We start from the raw sequence: 23,184 nt of genomic DNA, 5'->3' as shown, positions 1-23,184 counted from the left end.
AGTTCTACTGTGATGATGCAGCTCTTTCCCACTCATATTTTGAATGTCTTCTGACCTAAGGGGCTGGTCTTCCTGCACTGTATCAGGCAGGACTATTCATAAAGTTGCCCAGTAATGTATCAGTGTTTCTCTGCTATTCATAAGGCTTTCCCTGGCCAATTCTTTGAGAAGTGGATGGCCTCTTCCTTCTTCCTAGCCTGTCTCAGTCTGTAAGCTGTGTTGAAACCTGTGCACCTTGTGCAACCCTGCTGGCATTTGAGACACCGGTGGCACAGCCTCAAGCCTCACAGCAACATGCAAGCCACCACAGTACAACAACCACAGACAAGTTTGTCTTCCTTAGCTATTTGAAACCTCTCTGCCTTCCCCTTACTTGGATCCCTCGGCTCTAAATCCCTGGCTTCCCCACCCCCTTTCTGCCTCTTGGGTGTGTGACCTGTCTCCCTCCCCTTACCTGGATCTTGCAGCTCTGTCATCCCACCTTTTCCCCCACTTTCTGCCTCTTGGGTGTGTGTCTCCATATGAAAATTAGGAAAGGGGAAAGTCATATTAATGATCAATCCTTCCCACAATTTCACACATATTTTAAAGTACTAATTAAAAACATAAGAAGCTGTTGTGGCATTAGGGTACAAACCAAACCATAGGCAGTTGGAACCCAACAGTTCCTCTGAGAGGGAAAAGACCTAGTGATCTGCTCCTGTAAAGAACACTCATTGCCATCAACTCCATTCAGATTCATAGGGTTCCCAAGGTTGTAATCTTTATGAAAGTTTCTACCATGAAGCAGAAGGTGGGTGTGAACCACCAACCTTTCCTTTAGCAGTGGAGTGTTTAACCACTGCCCACCAGGTCTGTTTCCTATAAATAGTACATCCTAGGAAATACTTTGGGTCAGTTCTACTCTGTCTGAGAGGGTTGCTATGAGCCAGAATCAACTCAAAATCCCACAACAACAACTGAAAACTTGAGGAACCCTGATACCAAAAAGAATTGGTCAATGTTCAACCTTTTTAGGAGGTATTATATGATCAAGAACTGGTGGTACTGAAGGAAGAAGTTTAAGCTATTCTGAAGGCATTGGTGAAAAACAAGCCTCCAGAAATAGATGGAATACCAGTTGAGATGTTTCCACAAATGGCTGCAACACTGGAAGTGCTCACTCATCTATGCCAAGAAATTTGGGAAACAGCTACTTGGCCAACAGCTAGAATAGATCCATATCCCCTGTCTGTATGCCTTCCATCTTCTTTTGCTGCTTCCTGCATCATTTAGTACTTTGTGCATCGAATCCTTCAATATAGCAACTCAGGTTTGTATTTTTCATTCAGTTCTTTCAGCTTCAGAAAAGCTGACTCTGTTCTTCCTTTTTACTTTTCTAACTCTAGGCCTTTACACATTTCATTATAATATTTTTCTTTATTGAGCTACCCATTAAAATCTTCTGTTTAGCTATTTTACTTCATCGTTTCTTTCATTTTAGCAACTCTATGTTTAAGAGCAAATTTCAGAGTCTCTTCTGAAATCCATTTTGGCCTTTACTTTTGTTTCTATCTTTTTAGTGACCTTTTGCTTTCTTCAGCAAGGGGCCCTCATGGAGCAATAGATGAAATGCTTTACTGCTGACAGAAACATAGGTGGTTAGAACCCATCAGCTGCTCAGTGAGAGATAGATGTGACAATCTGCTTCCATAAAAATTACAGCCTTGGGAACCCTATGAGGCAGTTCTACTCTGTCCAATATGGTCTCTATGAGTTGGAATCGATGTAAGGGCAATGGATTTCATTTTGGTTTTGGTTTTAGTTTTGGATTGCTTTCTTCAAGAATGATGTGCTTGATATCATCCCACAACTCATCTGGTCTTTGGTCATTTTATTCAATGTGTCAAATCTATTCTTGAGATGATCTCTAAATTCAAGTGGGATGTATTTAAAGTAATGATATTAATATGATTAATATCACATGCACATAAATTTTTGCTGAAGATAATTCAAAACATTTGCAGCAATATATTGACAGAGCACTGACAGAAATTCAAGCCAGATTCAGAAGATGACATGCAATGAGGGATATCATTGCCAATGTCAATGGGTCTTGGCTGAAAGCAGAGAATAACAGAAAGTTGTTTACCTCTGTTTTATATACTATAAAAGGCATCCAACTTTGTGAATCATATAAAACTATGAACAACATTATGAACAACAGGAACTCCAGAACACTTAATTATATTCATGCAGAATCTCTACATGAACCAAGAGGTAGTCATTCAAACAGAACAAGGGGATACTGCATGGTTTAAAATTAGGAAGAGCATGCCTTAGGGTTATCTTTTCACCTTGCTTATTCAATCTGCATAATGAACAAATAATCCAAGAAGATTCACTATATTAAGAAGAACACAACATCAAGACTGGAGGACCTCATTAATAACCTGTTGGTTGCTGAAAGTGAAGATGACTTGAAGCACTTACTCATGAAGATTAAAGACTACAGCCTTCAGTCTGGATTATAACTTAACATAAAGAAAATGAAAATCATCAAAACTACACCCATAAGCAACATCATGAGAAATGGAGAAAATATTGAAATGATCAAGGATTTCAATGTACTTGGATCACAATCAATGCTCATGGAAGAAGCAGTCAGGATACCAAACAATATATTGCATTGGATAAATCTGCTGCAAAAGACCTTTGTAAAGTGTTAAAAAACAAACGTTAGAGGACAAAGTTGTGCTTGACCCAAGTCATCGTGTTTTCACTTGTCTCATATGCATATGATAGCTGGACAGTGATTAAGGAAAATGAAAGAATTGATAGTTTTAAATTATGGTGTTGGCAAAGAATATTGAATATACCATGGAGTGCCAGAAAACTAAATGTATTGACTCAGTGGCTGCAATGATGGACTCAAGTATAGCAAGGATTGTGAGGATGGGCCAGGACCGGGCAGTGTTTTGTTCTGTTGTGCATAAGGTCACTATGAGTCAGAGGCAACTCAATGGCACTCAAAAACAACAGCAAGCCAGAATAACTAACACATCTGTCTTGGAAGAAGTACTGCCTAAATGCTCCTTCCAAGGGATGATGGCAAGACTTTATCTCAAGTATTCTGGTCATATTATCAGGAGGAACCTGTCCCTGGAAAAGACATCAGGCTTGTAAAGTAGAGGGTCAGTGAAAAAGAGGAAGACCCTCAAAGTGATAAACTGACAGTGTCTGAAACAATGGGCTCAAATATAGCCACAATTGTGAGGATGGCACAGGACTGGGCAGGGTTTTGTTCTATTGTATCTAGGGTTGCTATAAGTCAGAACCAATTCATCAGTACCTAACAACAATAACAGTAAATGTTTTTAGGGTATACAGTAACATGTCAGAGACATTTTGGTACTTGAAGTATTCTCTAATATTGTTATCTAATATACAATATTATAGCTCAATACCACTGTAATACAACCAATGAAGAAAATGCTATGCTAGCACAATTATTTTTTCACTTACCTTAAGGCACTTATGCATGAAGAAATGTTCTCAAGTAATTACTATAATATTTTGTAGAAATAACCCCTCTCTACAAAGTTAACCTCCCATGATCCACCCACTCCCACACACTTATTGCAGATTTTTGAGTAAATAAGTAATTTATTCTATAATTAGAAGGTGTGCACAGGAGAATGATATGAATAATAATAGACCAAGGAAGTATATATAATTAATATTTTTCTGTGTATCTTTAGCATAGATTTTACCTGAAGCATTTATAGTACTTAATACCATTTTTCACTGCTTACTCTACTCTGTATTTATTTTTCACAGAGGCCTCTTTAAGTATGTAATTGTTATTTGTTTAACTTGCATAAATTTATTGCACCATAAGAGTAAACTAAATTTCTCAATCTTATAATATATACCATATATAGAATTCTTAGTGGTTTTATATTATAACAATTTAAGTAAAGTATTGCTCAAAGAAGAAATTTAATGTAAAAAAATAAATGTTAATATAAAAACTGTGTGGTCCAACCAAATCATAAAGCAAATAAAAGCTTATATCAATGTCTGTTGAGGACTTAGACACGTGAGGAGCTTTGCCTGTCCACCCATCTATCCACCCGTAGATCAATGCTTGCCATCATTGACAACACAGTATTGTACATGTAAAAGGGTTCATCTTTGTTGCCTGTACCTCCCATGTACCTCTCTCTGTCTTCCTCTTCCTCAGTGCCACCACGTTTATCATTGACACTTGGTACATTACCCATACCTTCACTCAAATCAATATTTGTCTCTACCTATCAATGTTCCCTCCCCTCCCCTACCACCCCTGGTAACCAACAAAGAAAGTTTCCTTCCATATACAAAACTTTCCCTGACTTTTTAAATAATAAAATAATACTATATTTGTCCTTCTGTGATTGACATTTCATTAAGCATAATGTCCTCCAAGTTCATTCAAGTTATGTGGTGTTTTGCATATTCTACATTATTCTTTAGTGTTACATAGTATTCCATTGTGTGTATGTACCATACTTTGGTTATCCATTTTTCTGTTGATGGACACCGAGGTTGTTTCCATCTTTTTGCTATTGTAATAAGCAAAAAGATTATTACAATAATATTACAAAGACAGATATATGCAGTTATCTGTCTTTGTCCTGGCTCTCACTTCTTTAGGATATATAGCTAGTAATGAGATTGCTAGGCCAAATATTATATCTAATTCTAGCTTTTTAAGGAATCGTCATACTACTTTCCACAGTGGTTGTATCATTTTACAGCCTGAGCAGCAGTGTATGAGAGTCCCAATCTCTCCACATCCTTGCCAGCATTTGTTATTTTCTTATTGAACTTTGCCATTAGTGTTGGGGAGTGATGGTATTTCTCCATTATGTTTTTGATGGATTTGCATCTCTCTGAGGACCAATGATCATGAGCATTTATTCCTGTATTTGCTGGCTGCCTAAATATCCTCTTTGGTGAAGTATCTATTCGTGTGTTCTGCCCATTTTTTAGGTGGATTGTTTATCTTTTTGTTGCTGAGGTGTTGGAGTTTTCTGTAAATTTTAAAGATAAGTCCCTTGTCAGAAATGTGTTGCCAAATACTTTTTCCCAATCTTTAGGTTCTCTTTTTACTCTTTTGAAGAAGTTTTTTGAAGCACACAAAAATTTAATTTTTAAAGGTCCCATTCATCTTGTTTATCTTCTGCTGTTTGTGCATTTTGGGTTATGCTTGATAGTATATTTGTGCCATCTCTTGAGTGGTGCATGTAATCCATTGACATTCAGTATACTTATCAACAAGTATGAATTTGTTCCTTTCATTTTATTTTGTGCTTTTTCATTGTGTTGCTGAGCTCATTTTGTTTGTGAATTGTGTCATCACTTCCTTGTTGCTGTTGGTTTAGTATCTGTTAAATATTTGTGCCGGTCTTCTTTTTTACTTTAATGTGAAGGTTTATCATTTTTCTTTGAGGTTACCCTGTGATTTATAAATTTCTTCCCAAATCTAGAACAGTCTATTCTATCTTGCAGTCATTTTGACTTCCCTACCATTTAGAAGTTTTGTAACTACACAATTTTTCCCTCTTTTTGGTTTGTAGTTGTCCTCATTTATCAATTGATGTGTCTGGTTCCCTGTTGAAAATCTTGTAGGCTTATTTACTTTGGATACTTCCATAACCAGATTGGTTCCTGGATTATGTCATCATCTGTGTTAATGGTCATTTGTTATTTGCTGTTGTTGGTTCTCTGTCCAAGAGACTCCCCTGAGCATCTCTTGTGAGGTTGATGTGGTTTTAACAAATTCCCTTAACTCTGCTTATCTTGTCAGTGATGGCAAATGTCCTAATTTCACCATCATATTTGAGAGACAATTTTGCTGGGTATATAATTCTTGGTTGGAATTTTTTTTTTCAGGGTTTTATATATAATATCCCATTGTCTTCTCACCTGTATGGTTTCTGAGAAATCTAAGCTTAGTCTTATTGGTAACCACTTATAGGTAACTTTTCATTTTTTACTGTGCTGTTTTCAGGATTCTTTTTTGTCTTTAGTTTGGTGAGTTTGATGATGATATGTCTTTTTTATTTTCTTTTGAGGTTTAACCTGTTTGGGGTTCGTTGGACTTCTTGAATGGATATATACTCATCTTTCATCATACCAGGGAAATTCTCTTCCAACAAATCTTTGACAATTTTCTCTGTGGTTTTATTTGTCTCTTCCTTTTCTAGAATTCTGTTACATGTAGGTTATTCCTTTTGAAGGAGCTCTGGTAGCATAGTGCCTAAAACACTTGACTGCTAACCAGAAGGCTGGTGGTTCAAACCCACCAGCCACTCCTCAGAAGGAAGGTTGGGCAATCTACTTCTGTAGTGATACCACCTCGGAAACTCAAGGAGGGGTTGCTATGAGTCAGGTCTGACTCAATGGCACATAACAAAAACAACAGCATTCCTTTTGATGGTATCCCACATGAATCTTAGGCTTACTTCATTTTGTTTTGATCTTTTTTCTGATTGATCCTTTTCCAAAGAAGTATTGATGTGTTTGTCTTCAATCTCACTAATTCTGTCTTCCATTGATTCAATTTTACTCCTTTGCCTTTTCAATGTGTTATTTCTTTCTGAAAATTTTATATTAATCTCCTGGATGTATGTCTGTGGATTTTGTACTGTGATGCTCTGTTGTCTCTGAGACATTGTGACATTTTTGTTTACATTTCATTGGTGATTGTATGTTGGAGTGAGTTTCCCATGATTTTCATTTTCTTCATTTTGTTTGGATGTTATGTAAGTAAGCAGGTTACTGTGCTACTCTATTCACTAGTTGGCAGAATTTATACACTCACCACCTATCTTCTTTCCCATTGTCAGCCTCCCATATGTCTCTGTCATCCTTGGCAAATGGAACCTATTCTTAGGTACCTGGAATATGAATGAGGATGCTATCACTTTAAATATCCAAAATGGCCACCACTTGTAAACAATCAATATGATTTCACCCTCCAGTCAAAAGTCCACAGTTCATGTTGTCTGTCTCCCACCTTGCTGTTTCCTTCCTAGTTACTGGCCAGCAGTACAATCATCCTTGCAATGCTTCGTGACCAGGGCTGATCTTTAGGTCAATTCTCAGGTCCCAACACCACTTGGAAATTCAGGCTGTTGAAGCCATCAGAGTAGCTGACAGTCTGCAGCTTCATCCATCTTCACACTCACTGTTTTCCTTCAGGTTTTTCCACTAGTTGGTGCCTAATTCACTTCAGTATACTTTCTTTCAAAGCTCAGGGCTGTAGAATTATCTTCTGTATCTCTGTCAATTGGTTTCTCATTTCTTTGTTGAAAAGAATTTGTGTAGCTTGTCTGACTATTCCACCATCTTACCAGAAGTCCTTGTTGCTGTCATTTTGTTAATTTTTTTTTGAGTGTGTGGTGTTATTGATTTCTTTGTTCTATATAATTTTTTTGTGTTGAGCTCATTTAGTTTATGAATCATGTTATCCTTCTCTTCACTGCTATTGTTTTAGTATTTGCTAAATATTTATCCTTGTCCTCTTTTTTGCTTTGATGTGAAGGTTTATTATTTTTCTTTGAGGTTAACCTGTGATTTATACTTTTCTTGCCAAGTTTAGAACATTCCATTCTATCTTGCAATTGTTTTGAATTCTTCACCATTTAGAAGTTCTGTAACTACACTATTTTTTCCCCTCTTTTTGCTTTTTGATTGTCCTCATTTTCCAATTTCTGTCTCTGGTTCCCTGTTTACAATCTATTAAGCTTATTTTATTTTGGATACTTCTGTAACTGGGTTGGTTCCTGGATTATGTCACCATGTGTGTTAATGGTCAGTTGTTTTTACTGTTGTTGGTTCTCTGTCCAAAGGACTCCCTTTAGCATCTCTTATAAGGTTGGTTTGGTTTTAGCAAATTCCCTTAATTTCTGCTTGTCTGGAAATGTACTAATTTCACCATCAAATCTGAGGGACAATTTTGCTGGGTATATAATTCTTGGTTGGAATTTATTTTTTCTTGCAGGGTTTTATACATGCCATCCCATTGCCTTCTCGCCTGCATGTTTCCACTGAGAAATCTCAGCTTAGTCTTATTGCTTGCCCTTTGTAGGTAACTTTTTATTTTTCCAGTGCTGCTTTCAGGATTCTTTCTTTATTTTTGATTTTGGTGAGTCAGATGATAATATGTGTGGTAGTTGGAGCTGTGTGTCAACTTAGCTGGACCACAATTCTGTGTGGTTTAAGTAGTTGTGAGTGGGTTATTCCCATGACGGGATCTGATGTATATGTTTTGAGCAGGCAGTCCATTGAAAGGGAGTTTCCCTAGGGGGGTGGCCTGCTTCAAATATATTTATGGCCATCCTGGGAAAAGAGACACTTTGCTGTGGGTTGGGATCCTGTGGTGCTGCCTACAACTGTCCATGAGAGAGCAATCCACCATTCGGCCTGGAGATCTTGGATTTGTCATTCGTTGGAGTCAACAGCCAGTACACTGCCTGCCAACCTTGAGTTCATCAGCTCCTGGAGCTGTGTGAGTCAGGAAAAGCCTCCAGCTTGACATTTGATCCAAGAACTTGGGACTTGCCAGCTTCTATAAGTGTGTGAGCCATTTTCCTAAGATAAATTTATCTGTCTCTTTATGTATATATAAGCTATACTGGTTTTGCTTCTGTAGAGAATCCAGCCTAATACAATATGTACTTTTAATTTTCTTTTGCACTCTATTTGTTGGACTTCTTGAATGGATTTATTCTCATCTTTCATCATATCATGGGAATTCTCTTGCAACAAATCTTCAACTATTTTTCTTTGTGGTTTTATTTGTCTCTTCCTGTTCTGAAATTTTGATTACACATAGGGTCTTCCTCTTAATGGTATCCCACATGAATCTTAGGTTTTCTTCATTTTGTTTTGATCTTTTTTCTGATTCATCCTTTTCCAAAGAAATATTAAGCTATTTGTCTTCAATCCCACTTTTCTATCTTCCATTGATTCAATTCTACCCCTTCACCTGTTCCATGTGTTATCTATTTCTGAAAATTTAGTATTGATCTTCTGGATTTCTATCTGCACATTTTGTATCATTTCTAATTTTTCCTTTATTTTTTTCTTGTATTCTGAAATTCTTCTAGAATTTTATCTGCGTTCTCCTTAATTTTGTCATTAATTTCATTGATCTATCTCTCAATCCACTGAAGGTACCTAAATATAATTCTTTTGAATTCCTTATCAGGGAGTTCCAATGTTGCTTCTTCCTCAGTGATGTGTCTGGGTCTGTATCCTGGTCCCTTATTTCTACTGCATTATCTTGCTTCTTTGTGTGGACTGTGATCCTCTGTTGTCTCCAAGACTTTTGATGTTATTGTATTTATATTTAATTTGTGATTGTATGTTAGAGTGATTCACACAAGAGTTTCATTTTCTTTGATTTGTTTGGCTGTATCTGAGTCAGCAGGATACTGTGATCCTCTATTGACTAGTAGGAAGCTCTCACCACCTGTTTCCCAGCTGGTGTGACAGAGAATGAGAGTGGGTCCACAGATATCTGTCAGCTGTTTGTGAAGAGTAGTTGGGGTGAGTCAGGCTCATATTCGCTGTTGTGTTTCATTTGGCAATTGGCACAGAAGAAATGGGTGGCCCTCACTCAGTAGGTTGGGCTGCAGGAGGTACGGATAAGGTTCAGTCATATGGACATGGTTGCTGTCTCCCACTCAGACAAAAATGATAATCAAAAAAAGGAAAAAAAAAAAAAGATGAAAAAAACACGTTGCATAAACACACAGAAATTATCACCAAAAAGAGAAAGGAAGGAAAATAAAAGGAAGAAGAAAAGTAATAAATGAGATGAAATATTTAAAGAAGTATTTTATACAGAAAAAAGAAATAGAAGTAGAAAAAGAGGAAAGAATCCTACATTCCCTGGGGATGGGGGAATAACAGAAAAAGCTAGAGTAAGAAAAGAATGAGGGAAATTTTCAAAAAGATAAATAAGGGTTGGGAAGAACCATAAGAAAAAATAAAAATGAGAACCAGGAAAAAGGAAGAGAAAAGAAGCCAAAAACCACAAACTGGGAGGGGAAGAAGAAAGAATTTAAATAAAAAGGAAGAAAAAAATTATAATAATTTAAAAACAACAAACAAAAAGCAAAAAAACAAATCTGTGGGGTGGGAGGTGGCAGGACAGGGCATCCAGGCTCCATCAGAGCACATAGACTGGGATGGAATTCCTTATAACCCAAAAGGTAGATGGAGGTAAGGGATGGCTGCACCTCTGTTCACCAAGAGGGTGTGAGGTTGCAGTGTAGTAAATTATTTAGTATGGCTTTTCTACCCATAAGTCATTGTAAACTCAGTGGTGGAATGAGCAACTGAGGAGCTCCTGATTGTAAATGTTATCCACCTGGGTTATTTCTGTTGGGCGTGGCACAACACAATGTTATGTGAGGCTCACTATCAGGTGCTTAGAATTCTGTTGTTATGATTGGTTGGTTTGGCCACTCTGCCAAGCTCAAAAGGAGGTCTCCTAGAGGCAGAAACTTCTCTGACTGCTGGTTGAGGAAGACGTGCTGCTGAAAGAGACACATGCTGCTGGGAAAGAGACACAAGAGACACGCGTTGCTGAGTAAGACACCGAGGGACATGCACTTCTGGGGGAGAGACTGTGAGAGACTTGGCTGGGAGAGAGACTGAGCATTTTCCCTGAATTTGAATTGTAGCCTGGTGCTTCCCTAATAAACCCTTTAATCTGCGAGTTCTGTGTGGCCACTGCAGCAAATTACCGAACCCAGGAGAAAGGTACTGGGTGCTTTGGGAGGAACGGTTGGAGAAAGGGCTGGAGGAAGGCAGCATGTCTGGCCTCGCAGGAATAGGCCTTGGGCTATTGATGGTAATTCTGTCTTCCTCTTGTGGGATTAGAGGAGGTCAGAACATGTGGCCTCCTTGCTGTTTTTGCAGAGGTATAAGAGTAACAGGGGGAATATCACACTTTTCCAGTTGTCAGACTCCAGTATGTGCATGCTGTCTTTGGCAAGTGGAGCCTATTCTTAAGTCCCTGGAATCTGAGCAAAAAGGCTGTTGTTTAAATATCCAAAATGGCCACACCACTTGTAAACATTCAAAATGGCTGGTCCCTCCAGAGAGCCAAAAGTCCACAGCTCAGTTTATTTCCTTCTTTGCTGCTTCCTTTTTAACCATCAGCCACCAGCACTGTTGTCTATGCAGCCTTTGGGGAGCAGGCCCAATATGTAGGCTAATTCTCAGGTCCTAACAGCACTTGGAAATATTCAAATTATCTGTGCCTTCAGGATAGCTGACAGTCCGCAGCTCTGTTTGTCTCCTTATTCGCTGTTTGCATTTAGGTTCTTCTACTAGTTGTTGTTTAATCCACTTCTGTATTCTTCCTTTCAAAGCTCAGGGCTCCAGGGTTATCTTCTGTATCTGGGTCAATTGGTTTCTCTTTTCTTTTTTGAAGAGGGTCTGTGTAGCTTGTCTGCCTATTCCGCCATCATACCAGAAGTGGCCCTTGATAAATTTATTTTGAAAAGCTTTTTCAGTGTAGTTTCCCCACTACACATAAAAAAAGAGGAAATGATGACTCTATTGAACCTACAATGAGCCTACATAAACTCTTCACTCATAACTTCCTGCCATTCTTTATACCCTGCTTTCTGTTGGAGTATATTAAATCTAATCACATATAATGTATCATTTCACTTTTAAATACTTCAGTATTTCTCCCTAGCAGATATTGTTGTTGTTAGGTGCTGTCAAGTTGGCTCCTACTCATAGTGACCCTATGTACAACAGAACAAAACACTCCCCTATCCTGTGCAAGCTCACAATCCTTGCTATACCTGAACCTCTCATTGCAGCCACTGTGTCAATCCATCTTGTTGAGGGTCTCCCTCTTTTCGTGGACCCTCCACTTTACCAAACATGATATCTTTCTCCAAGGAATGGTCCCTTCTGACAACATGACCAAGGTAAGTTGGACAAGATCTGGCCATTCTCATTTCCAAGGAATATTCTGCCTGCACTTCCTCCAGGACAGATTTGTTAGTTCTTCTGGCAGTCTGTGATGCTTTCAGTATTCTTTGCAAACACCACAATTCAAAAGCATCAACTCTCCTTCAGTCTTCCTTATTCATTGTGCAGTTTTCACATGCAGAGGAGGCGATTGAAAATACCATGGCTTGGGTCAAGGCGCACCTTAGTCTTCAAAGAGACACCTTGACTTTTCAGCACTTGAAAGAGGTCTTTTGCAGCAGATTTGCCCACTGCAACATGTCATCTGATTTCTTGACCGCTGCTTCCATTGCTGTAGGTTGTGGAACCAAGTAATATGAAATCTTTGACAATGTCAATCTTTTCTCCATTTATCATGATGCTGCTTATTAGTCCAGTTGTGAAGATATTTGTTTTCTCTATGTTGAGATGTAGTCCATACTGCAAACTGTATTCTTTAATCTTTATCAGTAAGTGCTTAAAGTCATATTCTCTTTCAAAACCAAAGTTGTGTTGTCTGCATATCACAGGTTGTTAATGAGTCTTCCTCCAACCCTGACACCACACCCTTCTTCCTATAGTCCATCTTCTCAGATTATTTGCTCAGCATATATATTAAATAAGTGTGGTAAAAGGATACAACCCTGACACACTCCTTTCCTGATTTTCAACCATGCAGTATCCCCTTGTCCTGTTTGAATGGCAGCCTCCTGGTCTATGTATAGGTTCCTCATGAGCACAATTAAGTATTCTGGAATTGCCATTCTCCGCAATGTTATACATAATGTGTTATGATCCATACAATAGAATGCTTTTGCATAGTCAATAAAACACAAGTAAACATCTTTCTGGCTGGTATTCTTTGCTTTCAGCCAAGATCCAGCTGACTTCAACAGTAATATCCATTATTTCACATCCTCTTCTGAATCCATCTTGCATTTCTGGAAGTTCTCTGTCAATATACTCTTGCAACCATTTTTAAATTATTTTCAGCATGAATTTACTTGCATATGATATAATGATATTGTTTGATAATTTCCACATTCTCTGGAATCACCTTTCTTTGGAATAGGTACAAATATGGAACTCTTCCAGTCAGTTGGCCAGGTAGCTGTCTTCTAAATCTCTTGGCGTAGCCGAGTGATTGTCTCCCACGGGTCATCTGTTTGTTGAGACATCTCATTAGGTATTCCATCAATTCTTGGAGACTTGTTTTTCACTACTTCCTTCAGTGCAGCTTTGACTCCTTCCTTAAATATCATTGGTTCTTGATCATATGCCACTTCTTGAAATGGATGAACATCAACCAATTTTTTTTGGTACAGTGACTGAATATTCTTTCCATCTTCTCTTGATCCTTCCTGCATCATTCAATATTTTGGTCATAGAATCTTTCAATACTGCAACTCAAGGCTTGAATTTCCTCTTCAGTACTTTCAGCTTGAGAAATGCCTAGCATGTTCTTCTCTTTTGGTATTCTAACTCCAGGTCTTTGCACATTTCATTTTTACAACTGACTTTGTTTTTTTGAGCTGCTCTTTGAAGTTTTCTGTTCAGCTCTTTTATCTTGTCATTTCTCTCATTTTAGCTACTCTTTGCTCAAGGCAAGTTTCAGAGTCTCTTCTGACACGCATTTTGGTGTTTTCTTCCTTTCCTGTCTTTTGCTTTCTTAATGGCTGATGTTCTTCATTTCAACACACAATTCTTCTGGTTTTCAGTCATTGGTGTTCAGTACATGAAATCTGTTCTTTAGATGATCTCAAAATTCAGGAGAGATATATTCCAGGTCATATTTTGGCTCTCATGGACTTCTTTTAATTGTCTTCAGCTTCATCTTCAACATTCATATGAGCTGTTGATGGTCTATTCCACAATCAGCCCCTGGCCTTGTTTTGGCTGAAGATATTGACCTTCTCCATTGCCTCTTTCCACAGATGTAGTCAATCTGAATCCTGTGTACTCCATCTGGTGAAGTCCATGTGTGTAGCCATCGTTTATATTGTTGAGAAAAGGTATTTGCCATGAATAAGTCATTGGTCTTGCAAAATTCTACCATATGATCTTCAGCATCATTTTTATAGCCAAGAGGAGGGAAGGAACCTTGTTAGATAGGTAAAGATAAGTATTTGGGTGAAAGGAAGGGCAACGTACCAAATGTGAGTGATCAACATGGGGGCATTGAGGAAGAGGAAAACAGAGTGGTACAAGCTTGTACAGTACTGCATTGTCAGTGATGGCAAGCATTAATCTATGCATGTATAGATGGATGGACAGGTTGAATGATCACATATGTACAGGCTGGGTTAGTGTGCCCATGTTCATGAATAATGTTAGCAGATGATATTTCTACATATGTATTTGTACGTGCTGGAAGAATGTCTATGTGTATAGTAGAGCTGACAAGGGGCAAGATTCTGATGGCTTCTTGGCTACAACCAGCTACCAGTTGGCTCAAGACCATGGGCACAGGGACATCAAGCTCAATTGGCATAACACACAAAAAAACATTGTTCTACATCCTGCTTTGGTGAGCAGCAATTGGGGTCTTAAAAGCTTGCAAGCAGCCATCTAAATGCAACAATGGGTCTCTCCTTATCCAGAGCAAAGAAGAATGAAGTAATCAAAGAAACATGGAAACAATTAGTCCAAAGGACTGGTAGACCATGCGATCCTTGCCCTATATGACCAGGAGCCCAGAAAAATTAGATGGTGCCCAGCTACCACTGTCAACTATTTAGAGGGGGATTGATACAGGAGATCCTGAATAGAGTGGGAGAACAATGTGGAACAAAACTCAAAATCATAAAAAGAGACCAGGTTTGCTAGTCTGATAAAGCCTGGCGAGACCCCTGAGACTAGCTACCCTTCAGGTCTAGAATTTAACTCACTCCTGTGGTTTCCAGGAGCTCTGGTGGCATAGCACCTAAGGCATTTGACTGCTAACCAGAAGACTGGCAGTTCAAACCCACCAGCCACTCCTTGGGAGGAAGTTTGAGCAATCTACTTCCATAGTGATACTGCCTCAGAAATCCAAGGAGGGGTTGCTATGGGTCAGATCCGACTCGACGGCAATGAGTTTGGTTTTGGGTTGTGGCTTCCAGCCAAACAACAGACAGATATATGGGGTGAACATTTACATAAGTAGATTTACTCCTTGGAGCAATCAATCATGTGAGTACAGAAGGGCGGTGTTTGCACAGGGAGACAGTTCAGGGGAGTGGGAGTGCATGGGAGAGAAGGACAAGGTGAAGAGGTAACTGCCGGGAGAGAGGGGGAGTGGGAATAGAGCTGTTACATTGTGAGGAATTGTAGTCAATGTCCTGAGACAAAATGTGTATAAACTGCTGTATGGAAAAATGTATTTGCTCTCTAAACTCTCACCCAAATCACAATAAAAATTTGAAAAGAAAAAAAAGAAAGTAAAAAACCTGTTGTTTACATCGTGAATATTATTAGTATTGCAAACTCATTTAGAACTTCCTTAAGCCCTGGGCAGAAATGCTTGACTCACACCATAAAAGGAAGTGCCTCCACATAGAGAGGTCTCTAGAACCAGTATAAACCTACAGGGAAGTAAGGTGGCTGTGAAACAAGATAGGAACAGAGTCTAGAGCAAGAAGTACTGACGCAGAGTAACCCCTTTTAGAGAAAACTCTAGAAATTAGATTAGGACATGACATCAGTCTGTTACCAATCCTGTAAGCAATGCAGATCCACATCTACCTGGGTTAGAAGTTTGAGCATCTTTGTTAAGCTCAGATCTTTATTTGTTTTAAATCCATGCAAATTTTTTAGCAGCCAATTTTATGTTTGTTTCTTAGAAAATTCTTCTTTTAAGGCTTCAGTCTAATTGTGGCACTCAGTCAGAAAAGAGGAAAGCTTTGATCTCCTTCTAACCAGATGGGCCAATTCAAGAAACCACAAAGGCTCTAAGGAGCTGGGACAGATGGAAGGAAGGGGTTGTCTGGAATGGCAACAGATATAAAATGAGCAAGGTCTAGATAATTCAAGAAATATGTGAGAAATATATAAACCTACTGCCATTGAGTTGATTCCAACTCATAGTGACCCTCATTGGGTTTCCAAGGCTGTAAATCTTTATGGAAGAAGATTGCCTCATCTTCCTCCAGCTATGGAATATAAAGATAAGCTGTGAAAAACAGTCTGGAATAGTTAAATCTAGTTTCTAACTTATAGTCAAGTTTGATTTTTTTTTCTTTTTTTATCTACCAATTATGCAAAGCAGTGATATATTCCATAAGATTACAGTGAGGATTCAATGAAGTATATATAGCACTTCAAACATGCCTAGCACTTAGCAAGCACTCCATAAACATTAATATACTTAAAACTTTGCTCAGTATACCAAGTTATTCTGGTAAAATCAGATGCATTTGACCCATAAATGCACTGTCAGAAATGCTACTGATTTATTTTTCAAATGTCTTGTGATTTGGGTGCAAATTTACAAAGCAGATTCATTTTACACAAAACAGTTCATACACATTTTTTTTTTTTTAATGGCACCAATTATAATCCCCACAATGGAACAGCTTTCTTCCAGCCTCCCCCTGTGGTTACCCCTTCCTTGTGTCCTTCTTACATATGCATTCCTGTCTATCTAGGTTTCTCCCTATGCAAATGCTGCCCTTCAGATCTCTTGCAATTGACTTTTCTAAGGAGTTCATCTCTCTGGAGTAGGTTTTCAGCTCATAGGCCTTTCTGTTGTTTGGCTGAGAGCTAACCCATTGGAATGAGTCCAATTCCAGGCCCAAAGAGTAACCTGGGACCATAGTCTTGGAGGTTTCACCAATTTCTAACCAACCAGTTAATTCTGTTCATTTTTATATATTTTTATTTTGTTCCACCTTTTCAATCCCACTCTATCTAAAATCTCCAATTTTGATCCCTTTCCAAGTGGTTGATACTGGTAGCCAGGCACCATCTAGTTCTTCTGGTCTCTGAGTCCTTAGGCTGAGATTCCTGTAGTCCATTAGTCCCTTGGACTTGCCATATGTCCTTGATTTCTTTGAGTCTTCTTTGCTCCAGACAAGGACAGACCAATTGTTGCACCTTAGGTGCATTGTAGATGGCTGCTTGTAAGCTTTTAAAACCCCAGTTTCACCAAAGTAGGATGTAGAACAATGTTTTTGTGTACTATGCTGTGCCAATTGAGAGATGTTACTGATTTTAAAAGAAGCTCCACAAATCAAAGAATGATACACTTAGAATTTTCATAATATTCAACCTCCTCTCTTAATCGTTTGACTTAGATTATAACCCCAACAGCTTTTGTTAATACAGAAGTGCTGTCATTGTGTCTATTTAATTCTATGCATAATTCTTCCCAGAATATTCTAATGGCTATTTTTTTCTAATTTCATTTTTTGTTTGTTTGCTTGGCTTATAAGTTTGAATAACCTTTCCTGATATGAAAGTTCTGGGAAAGGCCTGGACAGCCACAAACACCTTCCACTCAGGTCTTGTCATAATGCATGAAATCCCCACACATTACTCATTTCTTTTAAGTCATGAAAGGCTTCTGCTAAGTGTAACAGTTAGCTGGGCAGAAAACAGGTAAAGCTTTAGCTAGCTATTAAGGCTCCTCTTCAATTGCTTTATCAGTTCCCCAGCATGAGTTTATCTGCTCATTGAATAGTTTAACAAAACATTATTGAATGCATAGTAGGAGATAGGATTATAAAATTGAGTGAGCTGTGCTCTTAGCCCCAAGGAACTCACACACAAAAGAGACAGTAGAATATAATGATTAGTAGTGCTGACACTGGAATCAACAAATTGGGTTTAAACACAGTTTTGCCAGCTATTTCTCCCTGGAAGGACCTCTCTCTGCCTGTTTCTTCCACCACACAACTTTTTAGTAAGTAGTAACTATGTTTATATGCTTTGCCAAGTTATTAGGAAGGAATAACTTAATATTAGTTTTTATTATTACCATTGTTATCACATATATACAAGTCATAATAGACCATTTTTTCCTATTTCCATTTTAATTGATTTCGACTCATAGTTACCCATGTGTGTCAGAGTAGAAGTGTAGTTCATAGGTTTGTAATGGCTGATTTTTCTGAAGAAGATCTCCAGATCTTTGTTTTGAGACACTTTTGTGTGGATTTGTAATAGAGTACTTGTTGGCATATATTCAATGTGCTTTGGTTATAGACAGATACAGTATAGTGCATAATTCTGCCTGGGAAATTATAAGGTTTTTTTCTAAAGAAGTTATACTAGATCTAAGTGTGGAATCACTATGGCAGCTATCAGAGGAGTTTCATGAGCAAAGACTCTGAGGCAGATAAGACCATCAAACATAAGAAAAGTGAGACCCTAAGTGGAATTGGAGCAAAAGAAGGATAGGTTGGAGAAATGTAGTATAAAGAAGGTGTGAGAAGAAGTTGCGGGAATTTTTTGAAGGGCCTTATGCTGGGGTAAGTGACTTGGACTTTGGTCAACAGACATCAGTGCCAAGTGAGAAGTTTTTGGAGTTTTAAGAGTGACATAAACATGCCAGATTTTGGGAAAAAACCACTCTGATAGTTTGCGGAATGCAACCTTGAAGCAGAAAAGGAGACTAGTGATAGGCTTTTAAAGAGAAAGCTGTAGTCATCCACAAGATAGGACAATATTAGAGGAAACAGCAATGAAATGCAAGTTTAAAAAACACTTCCAAAGTAAAGTCAACAAAACACTATGTTGTGTTATAGGATATTAGCTCACGCTACTGTCCTGAGAGCCACCCTAGGAACTTCCTTCTCCACAGTTTCTCTGTCTCTCAATGCCCTCTTTCCTCCTAACCCCACACCCATTCATTCTATCATCAAGTCTTATTGATCTCAAGTCCTAAATATTTTTCCAACTCCATTCTCTTCTTTCCATCATCACATGTTATGATCTCACATCAGGCCATTACTATCTCTTCTGTTGACTATTTCATTAGCCCCTTGTTTTGCTGTTGCTGACCACCTCTTTCTAACTTATCCATATAGAGTTCCACAGTGATACTGTTAACATAAAATTTGATCATCACCTACCTGGTTAAAATTTTCCAATGGTTCTGCCATCACACATAGTATAAAAGATAGACTTACTTAAAATTTAACTAGATACCTGCTTCTCCAGCCTCAACATTGGCCATATCCATTCTAAGATTTCCAGGTGATAAGGTATATTATTATTATTATTATTATTATTATTATTATTATTATTTATAAGGTAAGGATGTTTGGTTTGAATCCCCACCTTGCCATGTGTACATTTCTGTATCATGAGATCAATCATATTCTTTCAACAAATTTTAATAGGAGACTCCATATATATATGTTTCAGGCATATTTGGTTGATATTAAGTAAAATAATCAAAGCCTTCCATAATCTTTCTTCAATTTATTTACCAAGGCATTTGACTGCTAACCAGAAGGCTAGTGGTTCAAACCCACCAGCCACTTCTCAGAAGAAAGTTTGGGCAATCTACTTCTGTAGTGATACTGCCTAGGAAAACCAAGGAGGGGTCACTATGAGTCGGATCCGACTTAACAGCAGTGCACAGTGTTGTCATTGTATGATTTTTTTGAAGTCTTTCACTCAAGTGACAACGGTGTATTTACATCCCTTCTTGAGGCACAGCCTATGTCTTGCCTCTTCAAAGTTTTATCTCGTCAGCTATCTTGTGTGAAACTCACTATCAATTTTTACCTTCCTCTCTAGATCCTAAACATTTTCTACATCCATCTTGCTTTGTGAAGCATCACTAGTTACTTCAGCTCACAGGGATTACTCACTTTTTGAACTGCCCTTCCGCTTACCATCTCAGCTATTCAGTTCCCAATTATCATCATTTCCTGCCTTGTGATATTGCTGTATTGTTTTATTCAATTATTATTTATCTCTTGCATTGTTTGATTAGTTTTTAAGTGTTTATACTTTACTTCCTGATCAGGATTGTAATTTCCTTGAAAGCCAGGACTTTGTCCTGTACTACTATCTTTTAAAAAAAAGAAAATTTAGACCTTCCACAATGTCTCATATACTGTAGTCATTTAAGTATCTGCTAATTGAAATGTTGACTGATATATCTAAAGAAGGAAAAAACATTTTGAGTTCACAAACTAGAAAATAACTTGAATTAGGGAATTTCATTTTTCACTTATCATGTGTTATAATTTTAAGAGAATGCACACAATTAACTCTTTTAATTATTAAATTTTCTCAGACATTTAAGAATATATGTGCTTATTATGTTATGTGTCAACTTGGTTAGGCTGTGGAGCTCATTTGGTCAAACATTTGTCTAGGTGCTGCTTGAAGCAGTTACATATGATTAAATCAGTTGACCTTAAGCAGATAATGTAGGTGTGCCTCACCAATTAATTAAGAATATTAAGAGCAGAAAGGGAGTTTTCCCAAGAGAATATACAATAAATAGGCATCTTGCCAGAACTCCTCCACTCTTCTCTTTCTATCCCCTGATCTACGGATTTTGGGACATAAAACAATGAATCTACAGCATGTCACCTGGCCTACAATCACATAAGCCAACTTCTTATATTAAAATTTTTCTTTCTATCTGTCTATCTATCTATCTATCTATCTGTCTGTCTCTCTGTCTACCTATCATCTACCTATCTATCTATCATGTCTTACTGGTCTTGTTTCTCTAGAGAACCCTAAGAGAAAAAAAGCATATGATAATATAGTACTCAATTCCTGATTTAGTTACAGAGTCCTCTCAGCAGAAAAAAAAAAAAAAAAACTTCCCCATTTATAGATAAGGTTAAGGAGGGAAAAAGCAGAGGAGCACTAAGAAGGGAGAAGGAAGGATGGACAGGAGGTAAGAGAGAAGAGGGAAGAGAAGAGGGAGAAAAGATAGAGGGAAAGATAAAGTGAAGGGGAGAAGCAAAAGGAAGAGGAACAATCTTCTAATTAAATTGGTGGGCAGAGCATTTTCTATTCTTTTTTTTTTTTTTAAGATATTATTACAGAGCAAAGCCTTAAAAAAAAAAAAAAAAAAAGATACTGTTCTGACTCCACTACTTTTGCTCATGTCCCTCCTTAGCATTTCATGCAAACAAAATTAAAAGTAGATGTTCAGTGACAGTGACATCGTCACAACTATACTATTGAAGGTCATTCTGATGGCTTAGAGGAAGAGGAGATAGCAGGCCTGGCGAGCATGTCAGGAAGGAGATAAGGAGAGCCAGAGCGCAGGCCTTGGGAAGAGGGAGGGTTTCAAAAACATTCACAGGTTTGAAAAATAAAAGTGATATGATTTCTCCCCTACTAAGATTCTAGTGACTTTCTTCTATAATGGTGAGGCTGAGGGACTGAAGAAATACACACACTATTGGAAGTAACTCTACTGTATAAAACATGAGTTTAAGTCCAGGAAAATTAAAAAAAAAAAAAAAAATTTCCCCATGAATTCACTATTTCTGCAAAAAGAAAAATAAGAAATAAATAACTCTGACTTCTCATATAGGGTGTTTTCCGAACATGTGCTTTTCTCATTTGCTTTCTTAATAACTGGTAATGGGGTTGTAAGCTCTGTTTCCTTTTCTTGAACCCTCATACAATACTGTGAAGTGTTGAAGCTGAAAACCATAAGTGAAATTAAAGTAAGTGAATATAAAAATTATAAATCACTGTGAGTCTTCTCATTTATTTATCCAATATTGTTCTGTACTTTTTCATACGGTTCAAAAAAATAGTCATCCCTGGTGGGCAGGGACTTAGCAATGAAAGACCAAAGCAGTGAAAATGAGATGATTCTGACAAATTGCATCTCACACTAGCATTCCTCTCTTTGACAGAGAAAGTTATTTAAATGTGGTGAGCAAGAGGTGTTGAAGCAGTATTATTATTTCCTAGAAACCATGTGTCATGAGTGCAGTGTCATAAAAAAGGGGGAAGTTCAGGCTAAGCAAAACTTGGGTCAATGGATGGGTTAACTAAATATGGAGGTTAGGTATTCCTGGGAAACTGCAGCCACAGACAGCCCCAGCCGAAACAGGCTTCAGACCTGAATCCCTTCTTTCCTTCAGAGGAAAGCCCCCAAACAGAAAGGAACCTAAGAGGACCCAAATGACCAAGGGCACAGGTCCAATGTGGAATGATTTCAGAAGCACAAAAAGGACATTTCACTCCACCTAAAATCTTGACCCAAGGTCAGCAAGTAAATGGCACAGCCCAAGATTATCAAACACAGCAGGCCACTAGTTTAAGTCTAGAAACAGTCCCAAGATTGGCAGACCTCCTGGCAGGCCACTGAGATGAAGACTCGGCCAGATGCAGGATCCAGATGTGCCAAATTCTCAGAAGACCATTGTAAATCCTTTATCTTATATACGGGAAGCAGACCACATCCCTAAGGCACCTATCTGCTGCTCACAGTAGATTCCACCCAGGAGCTGATTACCAGTCTCATCAGGTGGAGTAACTACATTCATCTGCCCAGCCACTCAAACCAGGCCCAGCCAAGCTGAGACACAACTTACCTCCACAGAAACCCTATGAGACAGGCCACTCTGAGCCAAAATTAACTAGATGGCATAGTGATTGGTTTTAGTTTTTATTGTAGCTATTTGTGACTCAGTAGTGAACAAAAAAGGAAAAGATTCATGCCCTCATAGAGCTTACATTCTAATTGTTGGCTGAAGCTATTGCTATAATAAACATAATAAATGAAGAAATCCATGTTAGAAAGGAGCAATGTTTTAGAAAAAAGGAAACATTAGAAAGAGTCCGGAGTATCAGGAGTGTCAGGTTGTGGATGTAGAAGTTGATTGCAGTATTAAATAGCATCAACTAAAAATTGTCACCACATTGTCCGGTCATGGGCTACATTATATATATGTTTGTTGAATAAATTAATTGATATATGAATTGATAAAATATGGACATTAAAGTCAGTATACCATCTTTGTACAGAGATACACAGAGATCCTCACAAGCATGAAGTAATGAGTGAAATATTTTTGTCTTTGGGACTCAGACATAATACACAAGGTCACACCTTATAGTTATATGTGTATGAATGTTATGTGCATATATATATATATTTATATGTATACACACATATATACATATATACACACATATGTATACACACATATACATATATATATATACATACATACACACACACATATATGCATG

General features: G+C 37.9%; 1 protein-coding gene across 1 annotated transcript in view; it reads right to left on the bottom strand.

The window, feature by feature from the left end:
• Positions 1-23,184, bottom strand: part of DTHD1 (death domain containing 1) — a 146,376-nt gene that overhangs the window by 12,310 nt on the left and 110,882 nt on the right. Inside the window, exon 8 of the mRNA XM_007955551.2 lies at positions 20,674-20,696. Within this exon, the coding sequence (XP_007953742.2) occupies positions 20,674-20,696 (23 nt within the window). The remainder of the gene's footprint in view (positions 1-20,673; positions 20,697-23,184) is intronic.

This window comes from Orycteropus afer, unplaced genomic scaffold, assembly GCF_000298275.1.
Source record: "Orycteropus afer afer isolate SDZICR_OR568_19922 unplaced genomic scaffold, OryAfe1.0 scaffold00509, whole genome shotgun sequence".
Classification (NCBI taxonomy): domain Eukaryota; kingdom Metazoa; phylum Chordata; class Mammalia; order Tubulidentata; family Orycteropodidae; genus Orycteropus; species Orycteropus afer.
The sequence above is the reverse complement of the archived record's forward strand: the minus strand, read 5'-3'. Positions and strand labels throughout refer to the sequence as shown.